The 26,124-nt window shown below is 36.3% G+C and overlaps 1 protein-coding gene across 1 annotated transcript in view; it reads right to left on the bottom strand.

The window, feature by feature from the left end:
• LOC149238390 (uncharacterized) overlaps positions 1-25,423 on the bottom strand; it is a 34,905-nt gene extending 9,482 nt beyond the window's left edge. Inside the window, exon 1 of the mRNA XM_089369547.1 lies at positions 25,384-25,423. Coding sequence (XP_089225673.1) covers positions 25,384-25,423 — 40 coding nt within the window. The remainder of the gene's footprint in view (positions 1-25,383) is intronic.
• Positions 25,424-26,124: the final 701 nt, after the last annotated feature.

The following is a 26,124-nucleotide window of genomic DNA, read 5'->3' as shown; positions in this document are numbered from 1 at the left end:
ATTTTTTTTTCTTTATTATTGATCATGATCCTTAAACTATTGAGGAGGATGTGGATTCAAAGGATGTAAATTTATGGAAAAAGGCCATTGTTAAATAAACGGCTACCTTGACAAAATGAGGCATGATGTCTAGTGGAGTTGTCCAGAGGGAGAAATCTCGTTGGTGGAAAATGGGTGTTTAAGAAGAATTTGAATGCAAAAGAAAAGTGGATAAATACAAAGCTCTGTTAGTAGAAAAAATTTATTCTTAAGTAGAAGGAATTGACTTTGGTGAGATTTTTTTCCCTATTTCCAAGTTAACTCATAGTATATTTCTTTTATCTGTTTTTGTTGATTTTGATTTTGAAGTATAATATATGGGCATGAAGATAGGATTTGTACATTGGAATCTAGAAGAATAAAGCTACATGAAGTAGCTAGAAGGATTTGTGATGAAGAGACAGAAAAACCTGGTATGCAAGCTAAAAAGTCCCTATATGGTTTAAAATAATCATTAAGGATGTGATATCAAAAAATTGATATATTGGGAATTGGCTTCACAAGGAGAAAAGTGAATCACTATGTGTATTTCAAATTAGTTGGTGATCATCTTATTCATTTTGTATTGTATGTGGATGATTTTTTATTGATTGGTAATGATAGGGAAATCATCTAGGAAATGAAATATTAATTGTTTTCTAAAGTTGACATAAAGGATCTTAGTGTTGAAAATTTCATTTTAGGCATGGAAATTAAAAGAGACTAGGAAAATAGGAAAATTTGGTTAAATTAGAGGAAGTGAATTGACATAATATTATATAGGTTTAATGTGTAGTAACGTAAACCAATAAAGGTCCATATTATTATAGGTGTGAAGTTATCTGCAGCTCATTGTCCCCAGATAAGAAGAGGAAGAGGACATGTTTCACATTCCATTAGTCGATGCAGTTAGAATTTTGATGTATCTAGTGGTCTATACTAGAGGTCATACATTGCACATACAATGGGAGTATTGAACAGGTATATGCCAAAACCAAGGAAGGAATATTGGAAAATATTAAAGAGGGTTTTCAAGTATTTGGGTGGCACTACTAGTTATGGATTGTGCTACCAAGGAATACCATGATTGGAAAGAGTGTTAGACATAAGTGGCTTTGAAGATGAAGATTGGACTGGAGATATATATAGCAGAAGATATATAGGTGGGTATGTGTTTAACCTAGATGGAGGAGCAATCAGTTGGATGAGCAAGAGACAGTCTGTAGTGGCACTCTCAATTACATAAGTTGAATACAAGGAAACCATTCATGCAAGCAAGGAATCATTATGGTTATGAATATTGTGTTCAACTTTTGGGTTGTTATAGAAAGCTATAAGAATAGATGGTTATAGTCAAAGTGCAATATTCTTGCAAAGAACATAGCTTATCATTCTTAGACAATCTGTATTGATGTTAAATATCACTTTGCGAGAGATATTGTTGAGGGCAAGAAGGTGCTATAGGTAAAGTTGGACAAATTTAAATAGCATTGTAGATTAACTAAAAAATCTGTAAGAATTGATAAGCTCTTTGTGTAGAGAAACAGTGGGCATTGCTTACTTAGATTATTGATCATGTACCCCTATGACCCCTTATATGCAAAGAAAACAACAAGTGGTAGAATTTTGGGTATGTGTTATATTCTTTGTATGAGTACTACCATGCATTTTACATTATTTTGAGAATAGTAAGGGGGTTATTTTGGGGAGGGGAGAATCCCCCTACACATGGATTCTACACCCTCAAAAAACATTTGGGAAGTTTTTGCGATAGTTTTTGGCATTTTTTTGCTCTAATTTTTTTTCTTTTAGTAGTTTTGTGGTGCATAGTGTTTCAACCCATGGTTTTGTAATTTCAATTAAGAAACTATATTTGTGTTATAATATAGTGTAACTAAACTAGAGGTTAATGGATACCATGGGATATATATTATTATATAAAGCTATAAAGATAAGATATACTAAAAAAATATTCATCATTCTCTTGGTTTTAGTTTCCAGGGTAAAAATATTTGTGTTTGTTCCATTCAATATTTTCTTTTTTTAATTAGCAATATACTTGCAACAATTAATTGTACAGGGTTAAAACCTACAATGGAATAATAAGAACAATAGATCAGTGCCTTTTTGTTGGGTTGAGGAGTCATATTTTGGTCACGTCATAGAATTAAGTATTCATGCCAAGTCGAGCCCCTTTAATATCAATTAGGTTTATTTATTAATTTCATAATGAATATCCTCAAGGATTTGATGTTTGAAATGAGGTTTGAATCTCACATGATTTTTGAATAACTTATTAATAATTATGTCTATGGATGAATTACTATAGATACACCTTAATTAACTTATTTCTTTCAAAGTTGATCAAAATGTTGGGGAGTAAGCCAAAGTCAAGGAAAGGAAGCTTGAGAAAGGTTTCAAAGGATAAGATGGAAAAGAAACAATAAGGGTCTATCTTTTAGTAGTATAAACTTTGAAAGATAATATGTGTGCGGTATCGAAGATTCAATTGACAAGAGCATTACAGAATCGACATTCTCCTTGTCCCAATTCGAACCACTATCAATGTACCTAAAGCATGAGAACATAAGTTAACTATCTTAGATCAAATTGGCTCCTACAAAAGTGGTTGTTTCTTTGACACCCATACTATTATTGAAGAAAATATTGACATTATAATGGTTGATATCATAAGAATCAAGGAGGAATTACACAAAATGAGATTTCCTCAATGTCAATCTATTCAAGCTAATTTTGATAATGAAGTCATTTCTACAACTTTCGATAACATGAAGATAGTTATGATGACTACTCATTCTACTATAAACCTCTTTTGGATTTAATTCTGGGAACAAATACTAATGGATGTAATTTGTGTGTGTATATATATAAAGGGATCATTTATGATATGTTTTTATTTTTTTATATGATGAATTATCCACTTAGTCAACATATGATTATGTTTCTATATTGCAAATATTATAAATTGTAATGAATATCCATGTTAAATTGAGCATTCACTTAAGGTTATGTTCCAAATTTAATATATTTGTGAAACTTGGTTATATCTCAATAATCGCCATTATGCATATTCAAAAATAAATACAAATTAGGGATGAGTAGAAGAAAACAATGTGTTATAAACATTATATTGAGTTCAATTCTACACATGGTAAACATTAGTCATTTTCCTAATTTATCTCAATTTCTATCAACAACAAAATCCTAGTTTGGACCAATGTAATATAGATAAGGTTTTTATTATTTATGGATACATTAGTCAAAGGATCTTCTTTTGATATCACTCCACTTCCTGCGAGCATCCATATCTCTAATGGATTCATCATGGCATCACCGTCGTTGGTCATTTTCCAATAAACGTCCATAGCCCCAATGGATATGATTGCATTTCCTAATTCATGAAAAACTAAAATTATACATACATACATACATACATATATATATATATATATATATATATATATATATATATATATATATATATATATATATATATATATATATATATATATATATATATATATATATATATATATATATATATTCATTCCTTGAAGAAACATCTTTAGATTCCATATGAGGAATATACATGTCTCGGTCCTCAAGAGACTCTTAGACAAGAAGTATTTAATCCATTACAAAGTTATACTCATTATGAGCTCAACATATCACATGCGGGAATTGAACCCTAGTAGGTTGGATAACAACATTTCTCCCAACCACTCGAGCTACATCCAATTGATACATGTGTGCATATACAATATATATTTTTCAGTCCTTGAGGGACTATTCATTCCCAATAATAAGGCTCAAATTCATTACTTCAAATCTCATCATGTCACTTGCAAGAATTCAACCTCGGTGGGGAGGATCCTAATCATTCCTCCCAACCACCCAAGATAAACCTAATTGACACAATATATATGTATGTATGAATGATATAAAGATACCTTTACAAGTCACCATGCAATCTAAATCACACCTTCAATACAATCTACATTTGTAGGAACGTAAAAGCACATTGTCTAATCTATGTTGCGAGAAATTAAATTGAAAGAAAGTAAATCAAACTTTCAGAAAAAGAAATCACACCAACATCTAAATGTCACTTGCTCAAGTGTTAAAAATGGTCTTTGCTGCTATAACTAATATGCAATTGCATGTGCAATGGAAATGCATTTAGTTACAAACCATTAACTCACACTTTATTTTAAATAAATTGAAACCATAAACCAAATTCATAAAATAACTAATCCAAATTGTTTAGGAAAACGTAATTGTTAAGATTCTACAAATCGAGCGATGTTAACGCTACAACTGTATTGCATCAATGGGAGTTGCAACAACAACCCTAACTCATGTGATGTTGTAATTCCTTCATGAAATCAATTAAAGGGTGAGTAAAGATAACATTAACACTTGAGTGTAGAAATGTAATATATCAAAGTTGTAGCAATTAGTAATTCAGAGTTGCAGCAATAAGAAAAATAGAGTAAATATAGAAACAAATAGAAACAAGAATTATAACTACATAATGGATATAGATAGTACCTGACTAAGGATGGGGGGATACCTCCTTAGAAAAGGCATTGGTTAAAAAAGCAACAAAATGTGGATACTCAGTACACCATTACTTGAAATAGAGTGGAAAGGAAATTAAATTGCAAAAATAAAATCCTCAATTCTAATTAAAAGCTAAGTGCTAGTTACAAGCTACTAACTTCAATATTATAGGTTACCCAACTCAAGGAGAGCGAGGTATTTTTATAAAATATACATATCAAATAGTTGGATGGAAAGTCATGAAAATCAAGCTATTGTCATGTTACATTGATTTCTTCAAAAAATAGTAAAAACAAACATCACCTTGTTTAATTTAGTCATGCAATAGGTGGTGGTTAAGTCAGCTCCATTTCATGGTCATTCACTTGTTGCTATCAATTTCCTACTTTAAAAACTATTTGTTGACTACCCAATCAGTCCAAGACTAACAAATGGATGCTTGACTATTGTGCTAGCACGATAGGCACATAGTTGTAGCATTATCACCAGAGTTGCAGCAATGGGAATAACATTGAGTTGCAGTAATCACACTATTATAAAGGGAAACTTAGTTGCAACAATGATGTTGGGATAACACAACTCACAACACAAAATTCATAGCAATGATGATAGTGACTGTAGTTGCGACCCTTTTGATCACATCCTAGTGTTGTGGTATCAATGAGGAGTTGCAGCAACAATGGAGAGTTGTACCCAATATCACATCTTGTAGTTACAATCATTGAACCTTTCCTGAGCAAAGCAAGTTGCAACACCTACATGGAGTTGCAACACCTACATGGAGTTGCAACACCTACGAGGAGTTTCAACATCTATAGGGATTTGCAACTATTGTCAAGGCCCTACATTGAGTAGTGCTTGTGTAGTCCTTGAATCCTTGACCAAAGTGTATCAACATGGATGGAAAAGGTGATAATAAAGGATTGAAAATGGTGTATAAAAAGTTATTATACTAGTGCTAAAAGTATGCCAATTTAGGTACCCATCATCTCCCATAGCCAAACTTCTTGCATGTCCTCATTCAACTAGTAGTTAGTCTGAATTTGAGAAGGTGAGGGTCCCATGGAGTTTACTAAGGTTGTAATTAATATTTACCACCTCATCTACATGAAAATACCCCCCTTCTTTCCTAGATTTCTCTCCAAAAATATACTTATTCCTTCTTAGTCAACTTATAATATTTCCTGTACTCCTTGGTTGGAAGCTAGATCATAAGATAGCGAAACTTTAAATCAATCCAATTGTTTCCATATCTATTCAAGCGTTTAATATATATGTGCACTCTTTCCAATGCCATTTTCATATTGTTGGTATTGAAGGGGTCTCCTTCTTGGGTGTCTTTTGTAGCTTTCTTCCATATTTTTGCACATCCTTCCATGGTTGATTTCTCTGTTATATTGATAATTACTTATGGATATTTATGACTTGTAGGACATGTAGTTTTCTCCTCTAACACAAAAATTACCAGAAAAATTATGTTGTGAAATTTTGTGTGTTGATGCCCAACAAACATGATTATTGAGGTAGGACACAAAGACTCTCAATTGTGCATCCCCCATAAAGTGATTATGGTTCCAAACATGATCATGAAATAACAAGACATTGTGCTCACAAAGGAGGTTTTTCTCCTCATTAGTATGCCTCTTGAAATGTCGTTGGGCTTGTGATTTCAAATGGGTACCACTCATTATGTCTTTTCTCTAGAACATTATGAATTTCACTATAAAAACCATGTTGAGATTTGGATAAGGGTATTTTCAACCAAGAGTAGATTCTACTAGTAGTCGAAGTTGTATTTTCTCTATTAATAACCTATTAACTTTCTTCTCCAACTGAAATGACTTCTTCTTCTCTTATTTTTCTTCCTTCGATATATTCATGTAGATTTCATAGAATTTGACCTAATTTTCTCTACTACTTCTAAAAATTGGGATATGCTCCTTAATGGGCATCCCTCCCTCCTCATTTGAAACCAACAATTGGTTCAATTTGTCTTCATTTTCCTTCAAAACAAGCATGAGTTCTATTGTTTAGACAACTACATCTCATGTTTCTTTCCTACGGATATGAGTTGTCTTTGTGGTCTCAATATGTGATTCCTCTTTTGTTTACTTCCTAGGCAAGGTAGTCAAGCTTCTCAAAGGACCGCACATTCTTTGGCTCATCTATTAATTTTTTTATAGTTACATCAAGCCTAATATTTTCCATTAATAATTCCTTACTCTCTCTTAAAACATGTGTACAATGGAAAATAAAACAAGTTACTTACTTTCTAAGGCTTCCTGAGTTTCAGAGTTGTAGCAATGGTTTTCTCAAAAACAACATCCTTTGTTTGCTCTTCCTCTTCGAGATAGACTTCAAAGATAGTAGAAAAACCTTCCCAAAAAGAATCTGCTTTTGTTTCTTATGTTATATAAATATCTTTTGTTCTGAGCTCCTTTGTAGGTTTGGTAGCAAACTAATCATCCCCCATCTCACTTACTGTGTCAGTAGGGGATTCCGCTTCAGATTTATTTGTTAGTTATTGTGGAGCAGCAAAGGTCTCTCTTAGTGTTGAAGCTCCATATTCCACCCCTATTGGTTCTTGTGTGTCAGTAAGGGTTTCTTGTTGTACTTGTTGAGTTGCAGTCGTAGGGGTGTAACTAGTCCTCTTTTTCTTGGGCACATAAGATGGCCTCTTTGTCATCCTCCTTAATTGCGTGGTAGTAGGTTTACCATTGATGATCTTTGTGTCATTTTATTCATCCTTCAATGGAGTCACATTAATTCCTTATAAGGTTTATTCTTTGATAGGCAGAGGTGGGTACTTAATGACTAAGGGAATTGCAGCAATGTACTCCCTGATTGTAGCTCCGAGAGTGGTAGCAGCTATAGCTTTAGGAGTCATCCCATGATGGAGTTGCGACTTCTACTCCTCCTATTGGTGGAATTGAAACTTTTATGATTTTGACGGGGCTATGGTAATCTCATCCTATGTTCTCAATTCATGGCTCTTACCTCTAGTAATTTTATCAGTTTGAGGTTGCAAAGAGCACCCCAAGACCGTCCAAATTTTTGTACTTGCATTTCCATGGGCTATAACATGTTGATGAGAAATTATGTCATGTTTATGATTTTCCCATGTGTTAAATTGTCCATTAGTCAAATATGTTGGAAGTGCATGAATCCAATGTGGTCCTTGCTGGTGATATACCTATGTATGACAAGGGCTACATCCTCTCATGGGTTTGGCAGTGACCTCTTGTCAAGCCTTATCCACTTATTTACTAGAGCTTCACCAGTCTCTAAAAAATGTTCCATGATTTTTTGATTTGATCTTATTTTATAGTACCATTTTTTTCACATTTTTTATAACCTTGTTACCTCAGCCGAAATTTCTTCTATGACCTCCAAAATTGTTTTTGATACCACTGACCAATTTTATAAAATTAAGAGAAAAATTGAGGGCAACTTCATCATTATATCTGTGCAACCTTTGGATATACTCAATCCAACACCCTTATTTAAATGTTTCCCATATGTGTTGATATGCAAGCAGCAACAAAGCTTCTATTGGTTGTTTGCAAATGAGGGAGCCTCCCATGGTTTCCTTTCTTTCTCAGAATTCAAATTACTATTGTTGTAGTCAGAATAAGCATTTAAATAATGGTGATTTATAATTAGGGAAGGACGAACTTCACTATGGGAGATTATGCCATTGGTGGTGGCGGCGATAATGATGTGGGTGATTTGAATCAAGTGGTCAAATCAAATTATTTCAATAAATGTTATCCATTATGAAAATTGTTGGGGAAACATACATGTCCTTACTTAACAAAAGTGGCTTTGGCTTGTACCTTCATTTTGCTAGCATCTTGGCCTCACAAACAACTTGAATTCATGTTTTCTATCAAATTCATAGCATGAGCATCGAGTTTCCGCAACATTCCATAGTTGTAGAAACATGCCAAAGTTTTAGCAATAACAATGTTAGAGTCGCAACAATAGGCTTCAACCAGTATTGAATCATTGACATAAGTCATTCATGGCGTCATGACAAGAAGCATCATTACTTGACCAATGGTATTGTAGCAATGGATTTTTAGTTCTGGAGATACAACAATGGAATTTAACAGTTGCAAAAACAGTTTCCTATGACTGATTTGTAGCAATGGTGGTGAGCAAAGTCACAGCAATGGAATTACAATAATAAAAATTCAGTGACAGAGTTGTAGCAACGAAGTTCAAAGTTTTAGTAACTAGATAGTGTAATGGAGTTGCAACAATGGTATTTTAGCAATGGTAACGTCCTCTCCTGCATATCCTAGAAGTCATTTTATTAGCAGAAAAAGAAAATCATAGGTGTATATGCAGAAGGATAATTGTGAGGTTCCCTTCTATGATTTTTATTATTTTCTTTTTAATTTTTATTTTTATCCTTTTGTTCTTTTAACATGTCATACGCTATCCTAGACTGGTGTTCACATGATTTTCACTCAGGTATGACCCTGAGGATTACATGGGATTTTAATTCTTCCTTTTTTTGCAGTGGAAAGGTGGAAGAATGAGTAATTTGCGGCAAGTATTTTTCCTTTATAGAAAATTTCCATATCACTATTAGGCTATACATTAGTAATATTCCTCAAAAAGGCCTATTTTGATAAGGGTTAGTGATACAGGCAAATTTTGTGTCCATTGACCATTAGAGGAGTCCTTTATTAATCAACAATAGGAATTTTTATGGATTTGTTATCATATATTGTATAAATCTCATATTATCTAGGCTATATGATGCATGAATTCCCTTTGAAGTCTTTGAACTTGGAGTCGAATATTAGTGCCCAGTCTTCAACTTTAAATTTCTTCTTTTTGATGAACTTGTCATGCCACTGGGCCCTATGATATTGTATCAGTATGGTTTAATGTAGGGTAACCTTTATTTTTTAGCTTCGAATAGGTCTAGTCCAAGTTGTATTATTGTCCTTAGTGTTTGTATATTTGTTTCAATAGAAGAAATAACTCTCTTTCCATACACTATTTCATATGGAGTACATCTAGTAGTAGTTATCTAGGTTGTTCTATATGCCAATAATGCTTTAGGGATTCAATCATCCTAGTCATTGAGGTGTAGCCTGATAGTCTTGGTGATCAATACCTCAAGGATATTTTTAGTCCCTTCCACTTATCGATTGGCCTATGGATGATACGATGTTGTTACCCTATTCTTGATCTTCTATGTGTCCATGAATTCCTTAAGGAGCCTTGAAGTAAATTGAGTTCCTCCTTTGGTCACTATCTCTCTAGGTATTCCAAAACTACTGAAAATTCCTTCATGGAAAATTTTCATTGCTTCATGTTCAAATTCCATTAGGAGTGATTTAGCTTCCATCCATTTTATACCATAATTTGTGCAAACCAAGATGTAGGAGTTCCTATGGGAAATGGGATTTATTGGCCCCATAAAATTAATGGCCCATCTTTCAAAGGGTTCCAATACTAGTTGAGGATCCAATAGCATCCCCTCTATTTGTACTAGTCTACCCTTGCGCTAGAATCTATCACACATTTTCATGTATTCCTTGCAATATTTAGAAATAAAAGGCCAATAATACCCCTAATGGAGTAATTTGTACACCATTTTTTTTCGGAAAATTGACCCCCACATGACCATCATGGAAAGCTTTCATTATTTCTTAGACCTCATCTTTTCGGACACACATTCCAATAATCAAGTCTATGTAGAAAAGGTAGCCATCAATACATAAGAATATTTTACTCTATCTAATGATCCTTTGTCACTCTTTTAGAGTTAGGTGATGTAGAAGCTTCCCTACAACCAAGTAGTTAGCAATATCTATGAACCTTGGAGAGTTATTAGATACTACAAAGAGTTGTTTGCCAAGAAAGGAATCTTCTATTGAGGCCTCATTTTTATTGTATGTTAATCTATAAATAAAATCAATGACTACATTATCCTTTCTAGGTTTATTTAATATGGTAGTATCAAACTCCTACAACAAAAGAAACCATCGAATAACTCTACCATTAGTGATTATTTGATTCATTAAGTACTTAATAGTAGCATGATCAATGTATAATATTGTCAGATATCTTGTAATATAATGTCTAAAATTATTTATTGCACAAATAATGGAAAGGAATTATTTTTCAGCACTATGTATTTCAATTCTATTGGCAAGAATTTTTTGCTAATGAAGCATATTGCATATGAATTTTTCTCTTCATGTTTCCCTAAGAAAACTCCAATGGAAATGGTCAACATGTTTGTAGAAAAGTGAAAGAGGAGGGACCAAGTGGGCCCTCTCTAAATATGATCTTGTGACACTTTAGACTTTAATTCCTCAAAAGCAATATGTCAGTTACATATATAAAAAAACCTAGCTTTTTTGTTAAATGAAGAAAATAATGGACAAGTTATTTTTGAAAAAATATTCAATAAAACAACAATAATAACCAACATACCCTGGGAAACTTCATACTTCTATTTGTGATCATGGAACAAGAAGGTTGAGTATTACTTTAATCTTCACTAGATCCACTTGGATGCCTTTAGCTTATATACGATACCCTAATACAATTTTGTCAATTAATAACATCTTGCACTTATCATTACTAAGTGCAAGATTATTTTCCTTACACCTTGTTAAAGTTTTCTACAAAATTATGAAGGTCTTCATAAAACTCATTTCCATAAATGGTGAAATCATCCATGTATATTTCAACAAAATCATGGACAAGGTCAAAAAATATACCTATTACCACCCTTTGAAAGGTGGATAGATAATTGTATAATGCAAATGGAAAGACATGATTAGAAAATTTCCCTCATTGATAGGTTAATGTTTTTTTGTCTTGGTCCTCAAGAGTGAATTGAATTTAATTGTAACCAGTGTATCGATCGAGGAAAGGAAATTATTTCTCTCCAACGAGTGTATTTAGGACTTGGTTAATGAATGGAAGAGGGAAATTGTCCTTGTGCATTTCTCTATTAAGTTCCTTGTATTCCAAATAGATCCTCCACTTACCATACTTCTTTGGGACTATGACAAGAGGGTACAACCCTTGGATGTAAGAAACTGGGTGTATAAAGCCAATTGTGAGTAACCTATGTAGATCCTCTTTTGCTATTTGTTTTAGTATCGGTTTCATCTTACATTGAGGTTGTTGAAATGGTCAATATCATTCCTTAATGTAAATTTTATGTGTACACAAGTCAGTATGGATCTCCTTAATGTCTCAGTAAGTCCAAGAAAAAGCACCACTATGATTTTGCAATAGTTTAACCAATCACACTTTTTCCTCTTCAATCAACACTCAATTAATCTGCAAGGTTTTATCAGGGATGATTTCAATTGTCTCTGAATTTGATCCTTGGTCTTCTTCAACTGGGGACTTGTGTTTAAGAGTTGAAAAAAAAATCAAGGCTACATTATCTGGTCAGGAGCATGTGTGTTAAAGGATGAGGAGGAGGAGGCAATGGAATCAGTGATTTCCTCATCCCCCATTTTTCTCCCTAATGGTAAGGTATTGGTCAGTTGTGAGGACCTAATGAGATACCTATTCTTCATCACTATCTTCCCCATCAGCCGAGAAAGATGTTTCAAGGTCTACACTGGGCTTGGCGGGAGGATATAAGGTCATTTTTTTAGTGGAGGTGCCATGGGATATTTTCATACTCCCAAATATATAATGAATAGATGCATCTACAATGTCCAACCATGGCCACCCATGCATTAGAGTGTATCCCCTTAGAGAGGATTCAGGCCAGACAACCATGAAGTCAGTAGGATATTCCCACAAGTCTACGAATATCACCATGTCCTCCAGAATTCCTTCTAGTTTAGATATTGACCTATTACGCAATTAAAGCACAATGGATGTTTGCCTGATACTAGAGAGCCATAATGCCTCCATGGTTTCTCATGTCATAACATTAATTATGGAACTCAAGTAATGTGTTTGGAATAACAGTATTATTGATTTGTATGTTAACAACTAGACTACCATGATCAAAATATTTTGTTGCAAGGACTTGCCATCATAAGATTATATAGTTTTCCCATGGTATGGAATATTTGGGGATATTTCCTTCTTTGCCTAGTCCTCCTCAAACAAATTTCTCTCCCTGATTTTAAGTAAATTAGCACATCTTTAATAGCTTTAAGGTGGGATGTTGACAAAAATTCTTGAGCTTGCCCAAAAAATCAAATTCTAATTGAGTTACAAGTTTTTTTTTTGGTAATCCATAATGAATTAAGCAAAGTCTTGGTTTTTTTTTTGGTTCATCATCACGACCAGATGATGAACCACACTTGTTGGTTCGAAATGTGTCGGCCAAAAATTTCTCTTATGTGATTTCTACCGAAAGATTTTGCTTAAATACAAGCTTTTCTTAATTTAGCCTTTCAAGGTAAGGTGGTTCTTGAATTTTAAGGCTTATGTGCTCATTTCTTAACGATTCAAGAGTTAACTCCTACTTGGGTTCTTCATTTCTAGCTTTCTAATCGAGGTCCTCAATATGCATGGGAGGATGCTCTTTAGTTAGTGTCTTCCCAAATCTAAGATGGATATCATGGAAGTCTAGGGAAGATGTGGAGTAAGTCAGGTAGGTTTCCCAACAACTTGTGTTGGTTGAGGTGGCCTATCATTATTGGGATTAGATATGGGTTATGTAGGTAATTGTAGTTGTGGAGGGATATATGTGGATGCTTACCTTTGAGGAGAAGGAAGAATTTGCATAGGTTACACAGGGGCCAATAGAGGGCTTCCATACATACAATTTCTCCACCCTTGCTTCCAAAGTTGTTGAAGGGGAGGAGAAGCAATCCAAGGCAAGGAAGGTGAGCACCACTATTGAGAGGGACACTACATGGAAGGGTTACTTCTGTTAGTGTCAGTCTTTGCAGCCTTCCTCCAGTGATCAAACATGCTCTTACAAAGTGATTTTAAGGTGTCAAGGTCAAATTTTGTCATTTCAGTGAGTCTTTAAGCAAAATTTGGCCACTAGGCATTAGGTCTAGGGTTTGCTTTTACTCTTGTCAAAGTTGTCCAAATGTCGGTCCATGTCACCGTTCAGTTGAGTGTACCTTCATTCAGAGGGTTTTCATTATCATGTCAAGTTCCACTGGGTCATTTTACACCTTGTTCATGCTTCAGTTGCGCCTAGGTAAGGTTCATTCCCTCTCCTAGGGTTTTGAGGGAAATTTCTCCTGGATGGTCAAATCATCAGCAAAACTTGTATCCTGATGTTCATACGCCTTCCCCTATCCTTAATGTACCTTATTAAACACTTCCCATAATTGAGATCCCCCAATTTCCTCATTTTTGCACAAACCCTAGTTTCTTGCTACAACTTGACAATTTTCTAGGTTGGGCCTGTGTTTAGCCCTTTTGGACCCCTTCCCCTCACTCAATATTTTACATTCCATTTTCCCCTATTTCCTAACATCCCTCCCCACCTAGAAAAATTTCCTCAAGAATTTAGAAGCCCCTTATCCCCTTCATTTCACTTCATTTCGACAAATCTCTTGTTCCACACATCGGGGTAGGTTTTACTCAAATGATGTTTGTGAGAAAGGAAAGATTAATTTGGAAAAAATGAGAGAGGTTTTTGTCCAAAACATGTAAAGGAAGAAAAACCTCCTTCACTTTTTACACAGGTGTCATTTTTTTTATATAAATGTCAAAACTACAATTGCCTCGGGAGAATTGTTGCACCTCTAAAGTGACCTTGGGAAAATCAAGTTTTCTCCTAGCTTGGTTGGCCAAATGAATTTTTTGATGAATCAAATGATAACTAGAAACAAATATCTTTCCAATGAGCTATCATGAGCTCAATTTGGAGTTGAGGAAGGCATTCCAAAGTTGACTGCAACATCACTCTGCCTTGAGGCAGCCTCATTTGGCACATTTTGACCAGTCTTGGGAGATTTGATTTTTGACAGAGGAAAATGAAATCCAAATTGAAAAATTCTAGTTGGGTTGGAAATTAGACTCAAATAAATTTCCAACGAGCTATTCTGCACCCAATTTGGACACCGGGAAGGCCTCCAAAAGTCACCTGGAAAAAGGCGCGGTGCACTGGGAGAAATTTTCCAGTGTAAATTTACACTGGCGCGGCGCACTGGGAAGGCGCGGCGCATTGGGCTAAAAAGCCTAAAATTCTTTCAAATCTTCCTCAAAATTGCAAATTCTTCATTCCACAAGTATAGATTCAAGCATGGAGGAGCTGAACTGAAGCACAAAGGGGGATCTTCATCAAGCATGTCGTAATAAGTGCTATGGCTATGATAATATCAAAGATGTCAAGCTGAGGCCAGCAAGCATATGTAGAAGCCGGCAATGTTGTGGAGCAGTTGGTTCATTTAGCACGGTTGCTGCTTTTATTGGGGAGAAGAATGTTGTGACTGACTATGAAAATTCCCTTGCGATTGCTTACAAGGCTATTGCTCATCAATGGTTGGACACTTGGGATTGCTTTGGCATATCATTGTACATTCTATCTTTGCATTTTTGGCTAAGGAAAGACCATGGTTTTGTAGCACTGTTTGGGATCCATGTGGCTTTATGTTTTGATGGTGTTCTTCTCTAAGTAATTGTAAGTTCATTAGTGTTATGTGCATCATTTTCCTGTCTCTTCTTCTGAATTTGAACAAATGAGTGATTAAGGTAGAATCCATTAACTGCTATGCTCTGCCTTTGAATTTGTTTAATTTTCCATGTTTTCATTTGTTTAAGGAGAATTCTTGAGACTCTCTTGCTCTCCTTATCTCCTCACCAGTCTGATCTATCCATTCACTCACTTTAAAGCAACAAAACGATTGCCTTCCTTGCCCCAATCAGAACTCTGTAGAAACTGTGCCTCATCCCTGAGCCCAATTTGCCTTTCCCTGTTTCCAGCACAAAACCCCCAAAAATTTAAATCAAATCCTTTGCACTTAATACCTAGCCTAAGATTAGCTTTTATTACAGTCATCTCGAGCCCCATCGATTATCTTTTGCCGAGATTGACATGGAGAGAACCCTCTCCTGTCCTCGTAGGGTTAGCTACGAGGCTGAGCGTGGTTTGATGTGGACCTAGAACCTTGTATTTTCAACCTGAGGCAAATCTAGGCTCTAACAACTTCAACAATACTAAAAACTTTGAGATGGATCTAGGATCATATTTTGTTTGTTTTGTGACCATGGTCATTTTTGTGCAACAAAACAAATGTTTACTGACTCTTCTACTTCTTGATGGACATCATTCAGTTTGGGTAGAGACAAACGTCTACTCGTAGGATTTTCTTTGCTACATATGACACAATTTTAGATTTGATCCAATGGGAACTCCTTCATTGGAATCTTTCTTCTACATTTTGGGTACAATATTGCCAGTGCTAATTATGACTCCTGCGTATTTTTCTTCACTTGAAAATTGTCTAGCTTAGAGCCACATGTGTTTACTATATTAGTTTTGAATTTTTCCATCATGTTTCCAATTTCTTCTTTAGTGATTCTTGCACCAGTAGTCCTATCAATCTTGGTAAACATATCTCAGGGTCCTTTCCCAATCTTGTAATATCCTCATGAGTATCGCTAACAGAGTTCCATAATCTGATCATAATATTGTTGCAAGGTATCTCTTCCACTCATCAAATTAACGAGTTCTATGATGACATCTTTGATCCCTTGTAATAATAAGACATAACATGTATATAAGGGAAAGTTTTCGTGTCTTTCCTTTTGTATGGTGTATCATAATATCTCAAAAAAGTCTTCAAGCCTTTTGTCTTCATTCAAGGTCATTCAAAAGACTTCTTCCCTTTACTCATTGTCCTTTCAGTACTTGTTGGAAATACTAAGAGGGGGGTGAATCAGTATTTCATAGATTTTTCACAATTGGTCAGTTCTTTTAAATACTCAGAGCATGAAATAGAAAATAAAGCATCACATGAACAGTATACTGTTAGGACCCCATATTGTCTATTTTTGACCTTATATTTTGTCATAATATTACCCTCTTAAACCCATAGTTGAAAGCCTTTGCTAGTGTTTTGACTTAATCATTCCAAAGGTATACAATAACTCTCCTCATTGCTATATGTTTAATTATTCAACACATAATCATGCTATCTTTATAATTGATCCTTGAAGTTGACTAAGTTGCTGAACAATTGTTGAAACTGCCTAAAGCTGGCATGACCATATTTTGCAGTTGCTGAAACAACGGAAACAGCATGAACCTCGAAGCTGAAACAGCAAGGACAGCATGCGAACCTCGAGGAGACAGTTGAGATTTGCGTATCAGATCTGCAACAGCAAAGGAATCCGATCGATTATTGAATACACGGTTACATTGGTCGTAACGATCATGATCCACATTACTGTAACAATGTTCTGTTAACGGGAACTGATTTCCCTATTTTTGTACAAAGGGTCGAACTAGAATGTATAATGAAAATCTTTTGTAATAGATGTCTCCTCTATAAAGAGGAGACATCTACATTAGAGGGATAGATGGAGAGAGGATGAACACGCTGTAACACAGGAATTGTAGTGGAAGGACGAAATTGAATCTTTCTTGTAATATGGTATATTGACAGATGAATAAAGTTCTGTTCTGAGTATTTCATCTTAGTTTCCGTGTCCTGGGGAATCTTGTGAGAAGGACAGGGCCCACCTTCATCACAAGATTCACCCATCTTCTTTCTGTTGTGTGTTGTGTGTGATTTCTGTTCATACCTTATTCACGAATATTGCTTCTAATGATATTTTACTTTTGCTGAGACTCTTTTTTTCTTTTAATAGATTGATGTTGTATATGAGTGCCTCACCGGTGACTAGGATTTACATAGTGTATTGGCGAACTGGATAATAGAGGCAGGTGCTGAATGTTTCTACTCTTGAGATAGGGTCCTGATCCTTTGTTACAGGACAACCATCACTTCCTTTTGTAGATTTATTCTCTTTCTTTAATTATCTGTTCTTATTCCATTCCTGCAATAGACTATAACTGCTGTAACACAGAGTAAGGGTTTAACAAAGAATGAATTGTTTATGCTACAACTTTTAATGCTATTAAAATCGAGTACATACAGTACGTAGTCACCTTTGAAATAATCAGACTTTCCCGGGTTGATAATTTATGTGGCACTCGACTGTTTAATTAATAAACAATTAAAGTGACCAACATTTTGGCGCCATTGCCGGGGAAGGTGACCGAAGATTTTAAAAAGTATTAACGATTTTCTTTTAGAGATGCAGGATGCATGAGAGGATGTAGGAAGGCTAACCCTACAGGCAGCAAGGGCAAAGGAGGAGGAAGAAAAACTTTCATTGACGATATTATTTCAAAAGCTTAGACATCCCAGAGGTTAAGCTCTCGAAGGCCACAGACCCAACACTCTTTCCAAACAGACTATTAGACAGAGGAATTAGTGGGATCGGAGAGGGTTATAGAACCATCAGAATATACTGAGGAACCGGTGGAAGAAGTCGAAGGACCAGTAGAGGAGCCAATAGAGGAGACTAAAGTGGAGGAACCAGTGCAGGACATTGAAAGTCCAACAGAAAACACCGAAGATCGGGCAAGCGCATCAGGAAAACAACCAATGGAGGATAACAATGAAGGAATTTTCAGTGGAGGTCGCAGAGTAGAAGGAAGGGGAGAGAATTCTCTCTCCACCCTGGAATTCCCTATTGGGGAACTCCCCAGAGGAGCAACTCCTATGAAGAATATCCCACTTTCAACATTACCCAATTTCCATGGTTTATCCTCAGAAGATCCTGATGAGTTTCTTTTTGAATTTGATATATTGTGTAGAAGCTATGACTATGTTAATGCTGCTCAGAAATTGAAGTTGTTTCCAGCTACATTAAAAGGGAATGCACTAAGATGGTTTATGAGCTTGGGAGCTCATGTGATTACGACATGGGACCAGATGAAGGAGAAATTTCTGGCCAAATACCAAGATTATTTCCGAACAAGAGAAAGGAAGGAGGAATTATTTAAGATGGTTCAGAAGGAGGACGAAAGTCTGGAGGACTTCGTGGAAAGACTACAGTATAATTTGCAGCGATCTGATCATCCGGATATGAGTAAGGATATTCTTAAGTCAATACTTCTAAAAGGGGTACGAGATGATTGTTTAGATATGTTGAATATGCTTGGAAAAGGGGATATATCTAAGGAATCATATGATGAGATTGTCAACCTCTGTAAGAGATGTTCAAGAGGAGCAGCAAGCAGACCAAAAAGCAAGGATAGTACATACTCAAGAGTCCAGAAATCAGCAAGTGGAGGAGCAACACGGGCCGAAATAGGTAACTTGAAGAATTTAAAACTGAAATGTTAAGCTCTTTTGCTTCACAAATTGATACCTTGCAGGTTAAAAAGAAGCAGGCAGAAGCAGAAGCTACTCTGGCTATTTTCTGCTCTAAATGCAGAGAAAAACACCCACTAAGGGAATGCCCACAGGACAAGGTACCAATTTACACTATTTGTGAAAAGGACCATGAGACTCAACAATGCCCTTATTTGCCAGGAATAAAAGCAGCACTGCAGCCAACTGAAGAAGAAGCTGAAGCAGTGTGCCTGTTGACACAGAGGAGGCAATGGCAACCATGAGGACAAGGTATGAATTCTAACATGCCATTTAATCGTTGGAATAATCATCCTCCTTTTCAAGCAAATTACCCTCCCTTCAATCAAATGCAGTACCCACCATTTAATCAAATGAATTTCCCACCCATGCAGCAACCAAATCCTCCTTTTGTTGATCCTACGATATGGAATCCCTGGGCTCTACAGCAAACCTATTTTAATCAATGGAACCCAAATTGGACAGCTCAACAGATCCCATTTCCAAACCAATTTCCTTAGTATCAACAATTTCTCTCCTTACCATTAAATGCTCCACCGAATAATCAGACAATGAGACCCTAGCTACCTATACAACCTAACCCCAACCCAAATAACAATAAATCTATGCAGGTAATAATATTCAAAACCAACCTGTTTCCCCTATGCAATGTAATGATATTCATTTACGCTCCGGGAGAATAGTTGAACCTATTATTGATGACATTACTTCTTCCGATTCTGATAAAGAAGAAACTGGAAAAGAAAAGTCATCTAATAACAATGCTGAAACAGTTGAATCATCCTCTAATAAGACTACTGAAGCAGTAGAGCCACCATTCCCTGAACGTTTGGCTCTTACCAAAACACTTGAGCCACCTGCTTTTAATATTTTAGGAGAATTGCAGAATTTATATGTTAAAATTCCACTCTTACAAGCACTGAGAGATCTACTAATTTATGCTAGAACTGTTAGAGATATTTGTATTAAGAAACCTGGAAGAAAAGCTAAAGATCCCCTCACAGTTCATGTGATGGGTGATCTAGCTGCTCTAATGTCAGAAAAAAACCCTTTTGTGAAATATGGTGACCCTGGTCATCCTACGGTCACAGTGCAGGTTGGAAAAACTTTTGTTTCTAGAGTTCTAGTAGATCTGGGTGCTGCAATAAACATCATGACACTTAAAACCGCACAGTTACTACAGTTAAAGAATGTAATTAGGGAAACCCCAACCATTTTAGAGCTAGCTGACCGCTCCATAATCAAACCTGAAGGAGTCACTGAAGACTTGATAATTTCAGTCGAATCTTGGAACTACCCAACTGATTTTGTTGTATTACATACCAAAACAAAGTTGGGGGGTCATCCTTTGATTTTAGGGAGACCTTGGCTGTCTACAGTAGATGCCTTCATCAGCTGTAGATCAGGTTCAATGACGATTTCTAATGGATTTGAAACCAAACAGCTTACTCTTTACCCTCATGCTACACCTATGATTAATAATGATAACTTTGTATGGTTAGATTATGAGGATGATGAGACCCAACCCATCTTGATTGTCGGACAAGCTTTAACTTTTAAAGATTCAACCGAAGATGAATTAATTAGAAACTTTATTTTTGAACCTTCTTCGGTTAACTCTGAAATACATGATCACTTGACTACAATCTTGGAATCTGAATCCCAGCAAAACCTTAGAACTGAAAATTTATCTCAGACATCAGCTGGTATCCCCTCCAAAGGTATAATAGTAGAAACCGAGCCTGGCAAAACATTAAATATAAACCCTAACCTAACAAATGTTGAAACACAACAGTTAATTAAGCTACTCCGTGAGAATAAAGAAGCATTCGCATGGGATTACACAGATATGAAGGGAATCTCTTCTGAATTATGTACTCATCATATTTATATTAAAGAAGGATCTCGCCCAGTCTGTCAACCCCAACGACGAATGAATCCCAATTTAAGGGAAACTGTGAAGGAAGAACTTCAAAAATTGTTGAATGCAGGATTTATATATCCTATATCTGATAGTGAATGGGTTTCTCCATTAGTAATTGTACCCAAGAAAAATGGGAAATGGAGAGTGTGTGTAGATTATAGAGCTCTAAATAAGGCCACTTAGAAAGACCATTTCCCCTTACCATTTATTGATCAGGTACTAGACAATTTGGCAGGTAAGAGATTCTTTTCCTTTTTGATGGATTTAGTGGATATAATCAGATCAAGATTGCACCCCAAGATCAGGACAAGACCACTTTTACTAGTCCATGGGGGACTTTTGCCTATAGAGTTCTTCCATTGGACTATGTAATGCCCCAACAACATTTCAAAGAGCAGTGATAGGGATTTTTTCTGATATGCTTAATGATTCCTTAGAGATATTTATGGATGACTTTAGTCCTTATGGTGTGACTTTTGAAGATGCATTACAAAAGCTTGAAAAATTACTTAAACGATGTATAGAAGCACATCTTGCCTTAAGTACTGAAAAATGCCATATGATGATGAATCAAGGTATTGTATTGGGACACTTCATCTCATTCCTAGGAACTCAAGTTGATCCGGCTAAAGTACAAGTAATTCAGACTCTTCCTATCCCTAAAACACAAACTGATGTAAGAAGTTTTTTAGGACATGCTGGATATTATAGAAGATTTATCAAGGATTTTTCTAAAATAGCTTCTCCTTTGTTTGTGTTACTTATGAAAAATGTTGAATTTAAGTGGACTGATGGTTGTCAAAAAAGCATTTAATGAACTTAAACATCAATTGTCTACAGCTCCCATTTTAAGAGGACCTGACTAGGCACTCCCCTTTCATATATCCTCTGATGCTTCAGATACTGCAATTGGAGCTGTCTTGGGTCAAGAAGAAAACAATCTTCCCTATGCTATCTATTTTATTAGATATGACCCCTGCTGAACTTAATTATACAGTTACCGAGAAAGAATTCTTAGCAGTCATTTATGCTATTAATAAGTTTCGACATTATATTACCGGTTACACTACTTTTGTTCATACTGATCACTCGACCATTAAATATTTAGTGAACAAATCAGTTACAAATGCTCGAGTTACCAGATGGTTATTATTATTACAAGAATTTGATATCACAATTGTAGATCGACCAGGTAAAGAAAATGTAGTTGCTGATTTCCTTTCTCAGTTAAAAACTAATGAAAATATTCCAGTAGATGATTCTTTTCCTGACGAATATTTATTTGCAGTATCTGCTCACTCACCTTGGTATGCAGACATTGCCAATTACTTAGTTGCAGGGAAACTACTATCACACCTATTGCACAGAGAGAAAAGAAAGATCATTCAGCAAAGTGCTAGGTACAACTGGATAAGCGGGTGTCTTTTTCACACAGGTACCGATCAGGAAATTCGGAGATGCATCAGAGAAGATGAAGTTTATGATATATTGAAGGCTTGTCACAATGGCCCTTGTGGAGGGTATTTTGCGGATAAAAGAACAACACACAAAGTTATTAGAATGGGTTATTATTGGCCCTCACTTTTCAAGGACGCAGAGAAATATGTTAGGGCCTATGATAGCTGCCAGAGAATGGGCCGGCCTAATCACAGGGATGAAATGCCACTCAACCCCCAGGTAATACTTGAACCTTTTGAAAGATGGGCACTAGATTTTATAGGTCCCATCAATCCTCCATCCAATCAAAGAGTTTATATACTGGTTTGCACAGATTATATGACTAAATGGGTAGAAGCTAAGGCATTCCTCAAAGCTAATGAAGAATCAGTGTTAACTTTTTTATTTGAAGAAATCTTTGTTAGGCTTGGTTTGCCTAGAGAGCTAGTCACAGATGGATGACCTCTTTTTAACTCTCATGGCTTCAAAGATACACTCCAGAAATATCACATTAAGCATAAAATGACTACACCTTATCACCCCCAGGCAAATGGGCAGGTGGAAAGTACGAATAAAGTCATAGAAGCCATTTTAACAAAAACAGTAAAATAAAATAGAAGGGACTGGTTTCAAAGGTTGCCTGAAGCATTATGGGCTTACAGAACTACTTGGAGGAACACTACGGGTTTTTCACCTTATGAATTAGTTTATGGTAAAAATGATGTTTTTCCTGTGGAATTTGAAATCAAAACCTTAAGGACTGCTTTAGCTGTTAACCTTGACTTGACTGATGCACAGACAGCTAGGTTGCAGCAGCTTCAGGAATTGGATGAAAAGAGGTTGGATGCCATCCATCAAACAACCATGATAAAACAACAAAGAACCAGGTGGCATGACAAAACTATTAAGCATAAGCAGTTCCAAAAAGGTAATTGGGCTCTACTGTATGACTCCCGTTTTGAAAATTTTCAAGGTAAATTAAGAACAAGGTGGCTAGGACCTTATGAAGTAGATATTGTTTTTCCAAATGGAACAGTCAGACTCCTAACGATTGATGATTCTAGAACACCATTATTAGTGAATGGGTATCGACTCCATTTGTATCAACAGCCTATTTCTAAAGAGGATTTCAAAGCTACTTGCATGACAGACATACACTATTTCTTTTTGGGGGAACCTGCTATCCCTCAATGCACTTAATTTTCTGTTTATGTATTTATTTTTAGATTAGATTTCTTAACCAATAATCCCTGTCAAGGGTTGCCATGTTACAATTAATTATTTTGCATATCTTAGCTTCGGAGGGTGGCTGAAAAGAAAAATTCCAATATAGGAAGAACTAATTTGCGGCTTGGGAAGCATTGCCATGTCACTTCAGATCATAATTCATTCCCTCTTACATTTTTCTCCACCATTTCCCATTGCTGAAACACCATTTCCCGTGGCTGAAACACCATTTCCCGTTGCTGAAACACCAAATCCCAATGCTTAAACACCAATCTTTTCCATTTTTTCTAAAAAGCACCAATTTCCCCATTTTTGTTCCCGAGAACGAACTATTACTCCGATAGAAACATATCATTCTTCATTAAAGGAATCAACCATTCATCCTGATAATTATGTTCCTTCACTACTACTTCCTGTGAATAATGAAAACCTTATGTATAAAAGCCCTCATACTTTACAAACCCTTTTTATAATTATCATCAACCTATTAAGGATGAGATAATACTTGTTGGCGCAACAACCAAAGGTAAATATAAAGGTATGCGTGTTTTAGTATGAATATTAAATTGTAGTTAATGAGGAGATATTGATACGACTGTCGAAAGCGTCGTACCGCCAACCATATCATTCAGCCGCAGTTGGGGGGATTACCGAAATATTGTAATCATTACATGACACGCCAATCACCGCCATCTCTATTTCTCGCAGTAGTATCTAGGCCACCTCGTCTGTACCTTATCATGTCATAATTTCATTTGTAACGATCTGCTCTATTTCGACCTCGGCAACTCTGCTCTGCACTTTGTATTTTGTCTGAACCGGTAACTATGGGAGGAGATGTTGTTAGACATGAACCTGGCTCGACGGCATTACTGGAACTCTACCAGGAGTCATACCAAATCTTTCTACAAGCAGGATGGGTGGATTACTTCAGAAGACTTCTGGATTTTGATTCACAGCAGGTTCTGCAATTTGCATGCAATTTGAGGGAAGGATACTCCATTGTCCAAGGGGTGCGAATTCCAGTAACAGAGAAGGACATAACACAAGTTTTGGGACTACCAAGCAATGGTACTCGCTGGTTCAGCAGGAAACACCTCATTCTCAATGCACAACAAGATTTTTTGTTACCAGGGGAGCACGTTGAAACCAAAGGCAGGGGTGTTGCACTTCGATCACTACCACCACCATGGCCAAAGGTTGCAGAATTTGTTAAGCATTATTTCACCTGCGAGGGTCGTTATCAGGTAGTCTACCAACATGACTTTGTTTTATTAAATCATTTGAGGCATGGTCGTCTAATAAATATGCCCTATTATCTGCTTGGCTGTCTAAAAAATATGGCACACTATATCGTGAACGCAAGGCACCAACTCCTCTGCCTCACGCACCATCGTTTGGTCCAGCTCTTAATAAATAGAGGCTTTGCCCTGCACAATCCACCTCCCCTCAATAACCCCCCTCAGCAAGCTGAGGAAAATCCTCAGCAAGACGAAGAAAATTCCCAGCAATCCGAGGAAAACTCCCAGCAAGCTGCCGAAAATCAGCAACCAGCAGCAGAAACACCCCAATTGAGCACTAAAAATCTACAGCGGACCCCACCCCTTAATAAAGTCGAACCATCCACTCCCATAGTCCATATCCCCACTGATGATTCGGATGACAATACCCCCCTCATTTTCCTTAAGAGGAAAAAGCAACAAAAAGCTGCAACCCCACTAAAAAGAAGAACCAGGGCCTCAGTTAAGGAAGCCACTATTTCTGATAATCCCCCTACCCTGAGGAGAAGTGCTCGTAAGAGAAAAACTACTGTTTTTCCAGATTCCTTACCATGGCAACGAACAAGGTCATCTGCAGCAACTGAGGCCATTATCCCAAATTCCCCACCTATCATTCTAAATCCCCGTATCCTGCCTAGCCCTGAACCTTCACCTTCCTCACCCTTGGGTGCCGAAATGCAGAGCGTTCACGATTTTGTGACATCATTTTTTTCAACAGAGGCAGCTACTCCACAAGAACCAGCTGCCGATACATCTAAAGTAGACACCCAAGACAATATAAGGTATGTGGCTGTTACACAAGAACCATCCATTGACCCAACAGGTGCCACACAAGAACCACCTGTTGGAGAACAAAAAGAAGATGACCTAGATGTGGCTGATACACAAGAACCAGCCACTGACCCAACAGGTGATACACAAGAACCACCTGTTGGAGATCAAAAAGAATATGCCCTAGATGTGGCTGATACACAAGAACCAGCCACTGACCCAACAGGTGATACACAAGAACCACTTGTTGTGGACGCAAATGATGAATTTGATGCCGAACAACAATTCTCTCCTCCATTGGAACCTGCAACTACAGAAGCCCCGGTTACTTTAGCCTCCCTGCAGGAAGAAAATGAGTTTTTGAAATCGGAAATTAAGGCTTATCAGCAAGAGTTAACAATGGCTAGGGAAACCTATAAAAAGGAACTCAATCTGTACATGTTAGCTCAGGTAGCATCTACAGCTGAAAAGAGTGCAGAAAAGGATCAATACAGTGAATACATGTGCAGTGAATGTGGTG

The sequence above is a fragment of the Pinus tabuliformis genome, chromosome 8 (genome assembly GCF_031772625.1).
Source record: "Pinus tabuliformis cultivar Carrire ecotype Pingquan chromosome 8, CPIR1, whole genome shotgun sequence".
NCBI classification, from domain to species: domain Eukaryota; kingdom Viridiplantae; phylum Streptophyta; class Pinopsida; order Pinales; family Pinaceae; genus Pinus; species Pinus tabuliformis.
The sequence above is the reverse complement of the archived record's forward strand: the minus strand, read 5'-3'. Positions and strand labels throughout refer to the sequence as shown.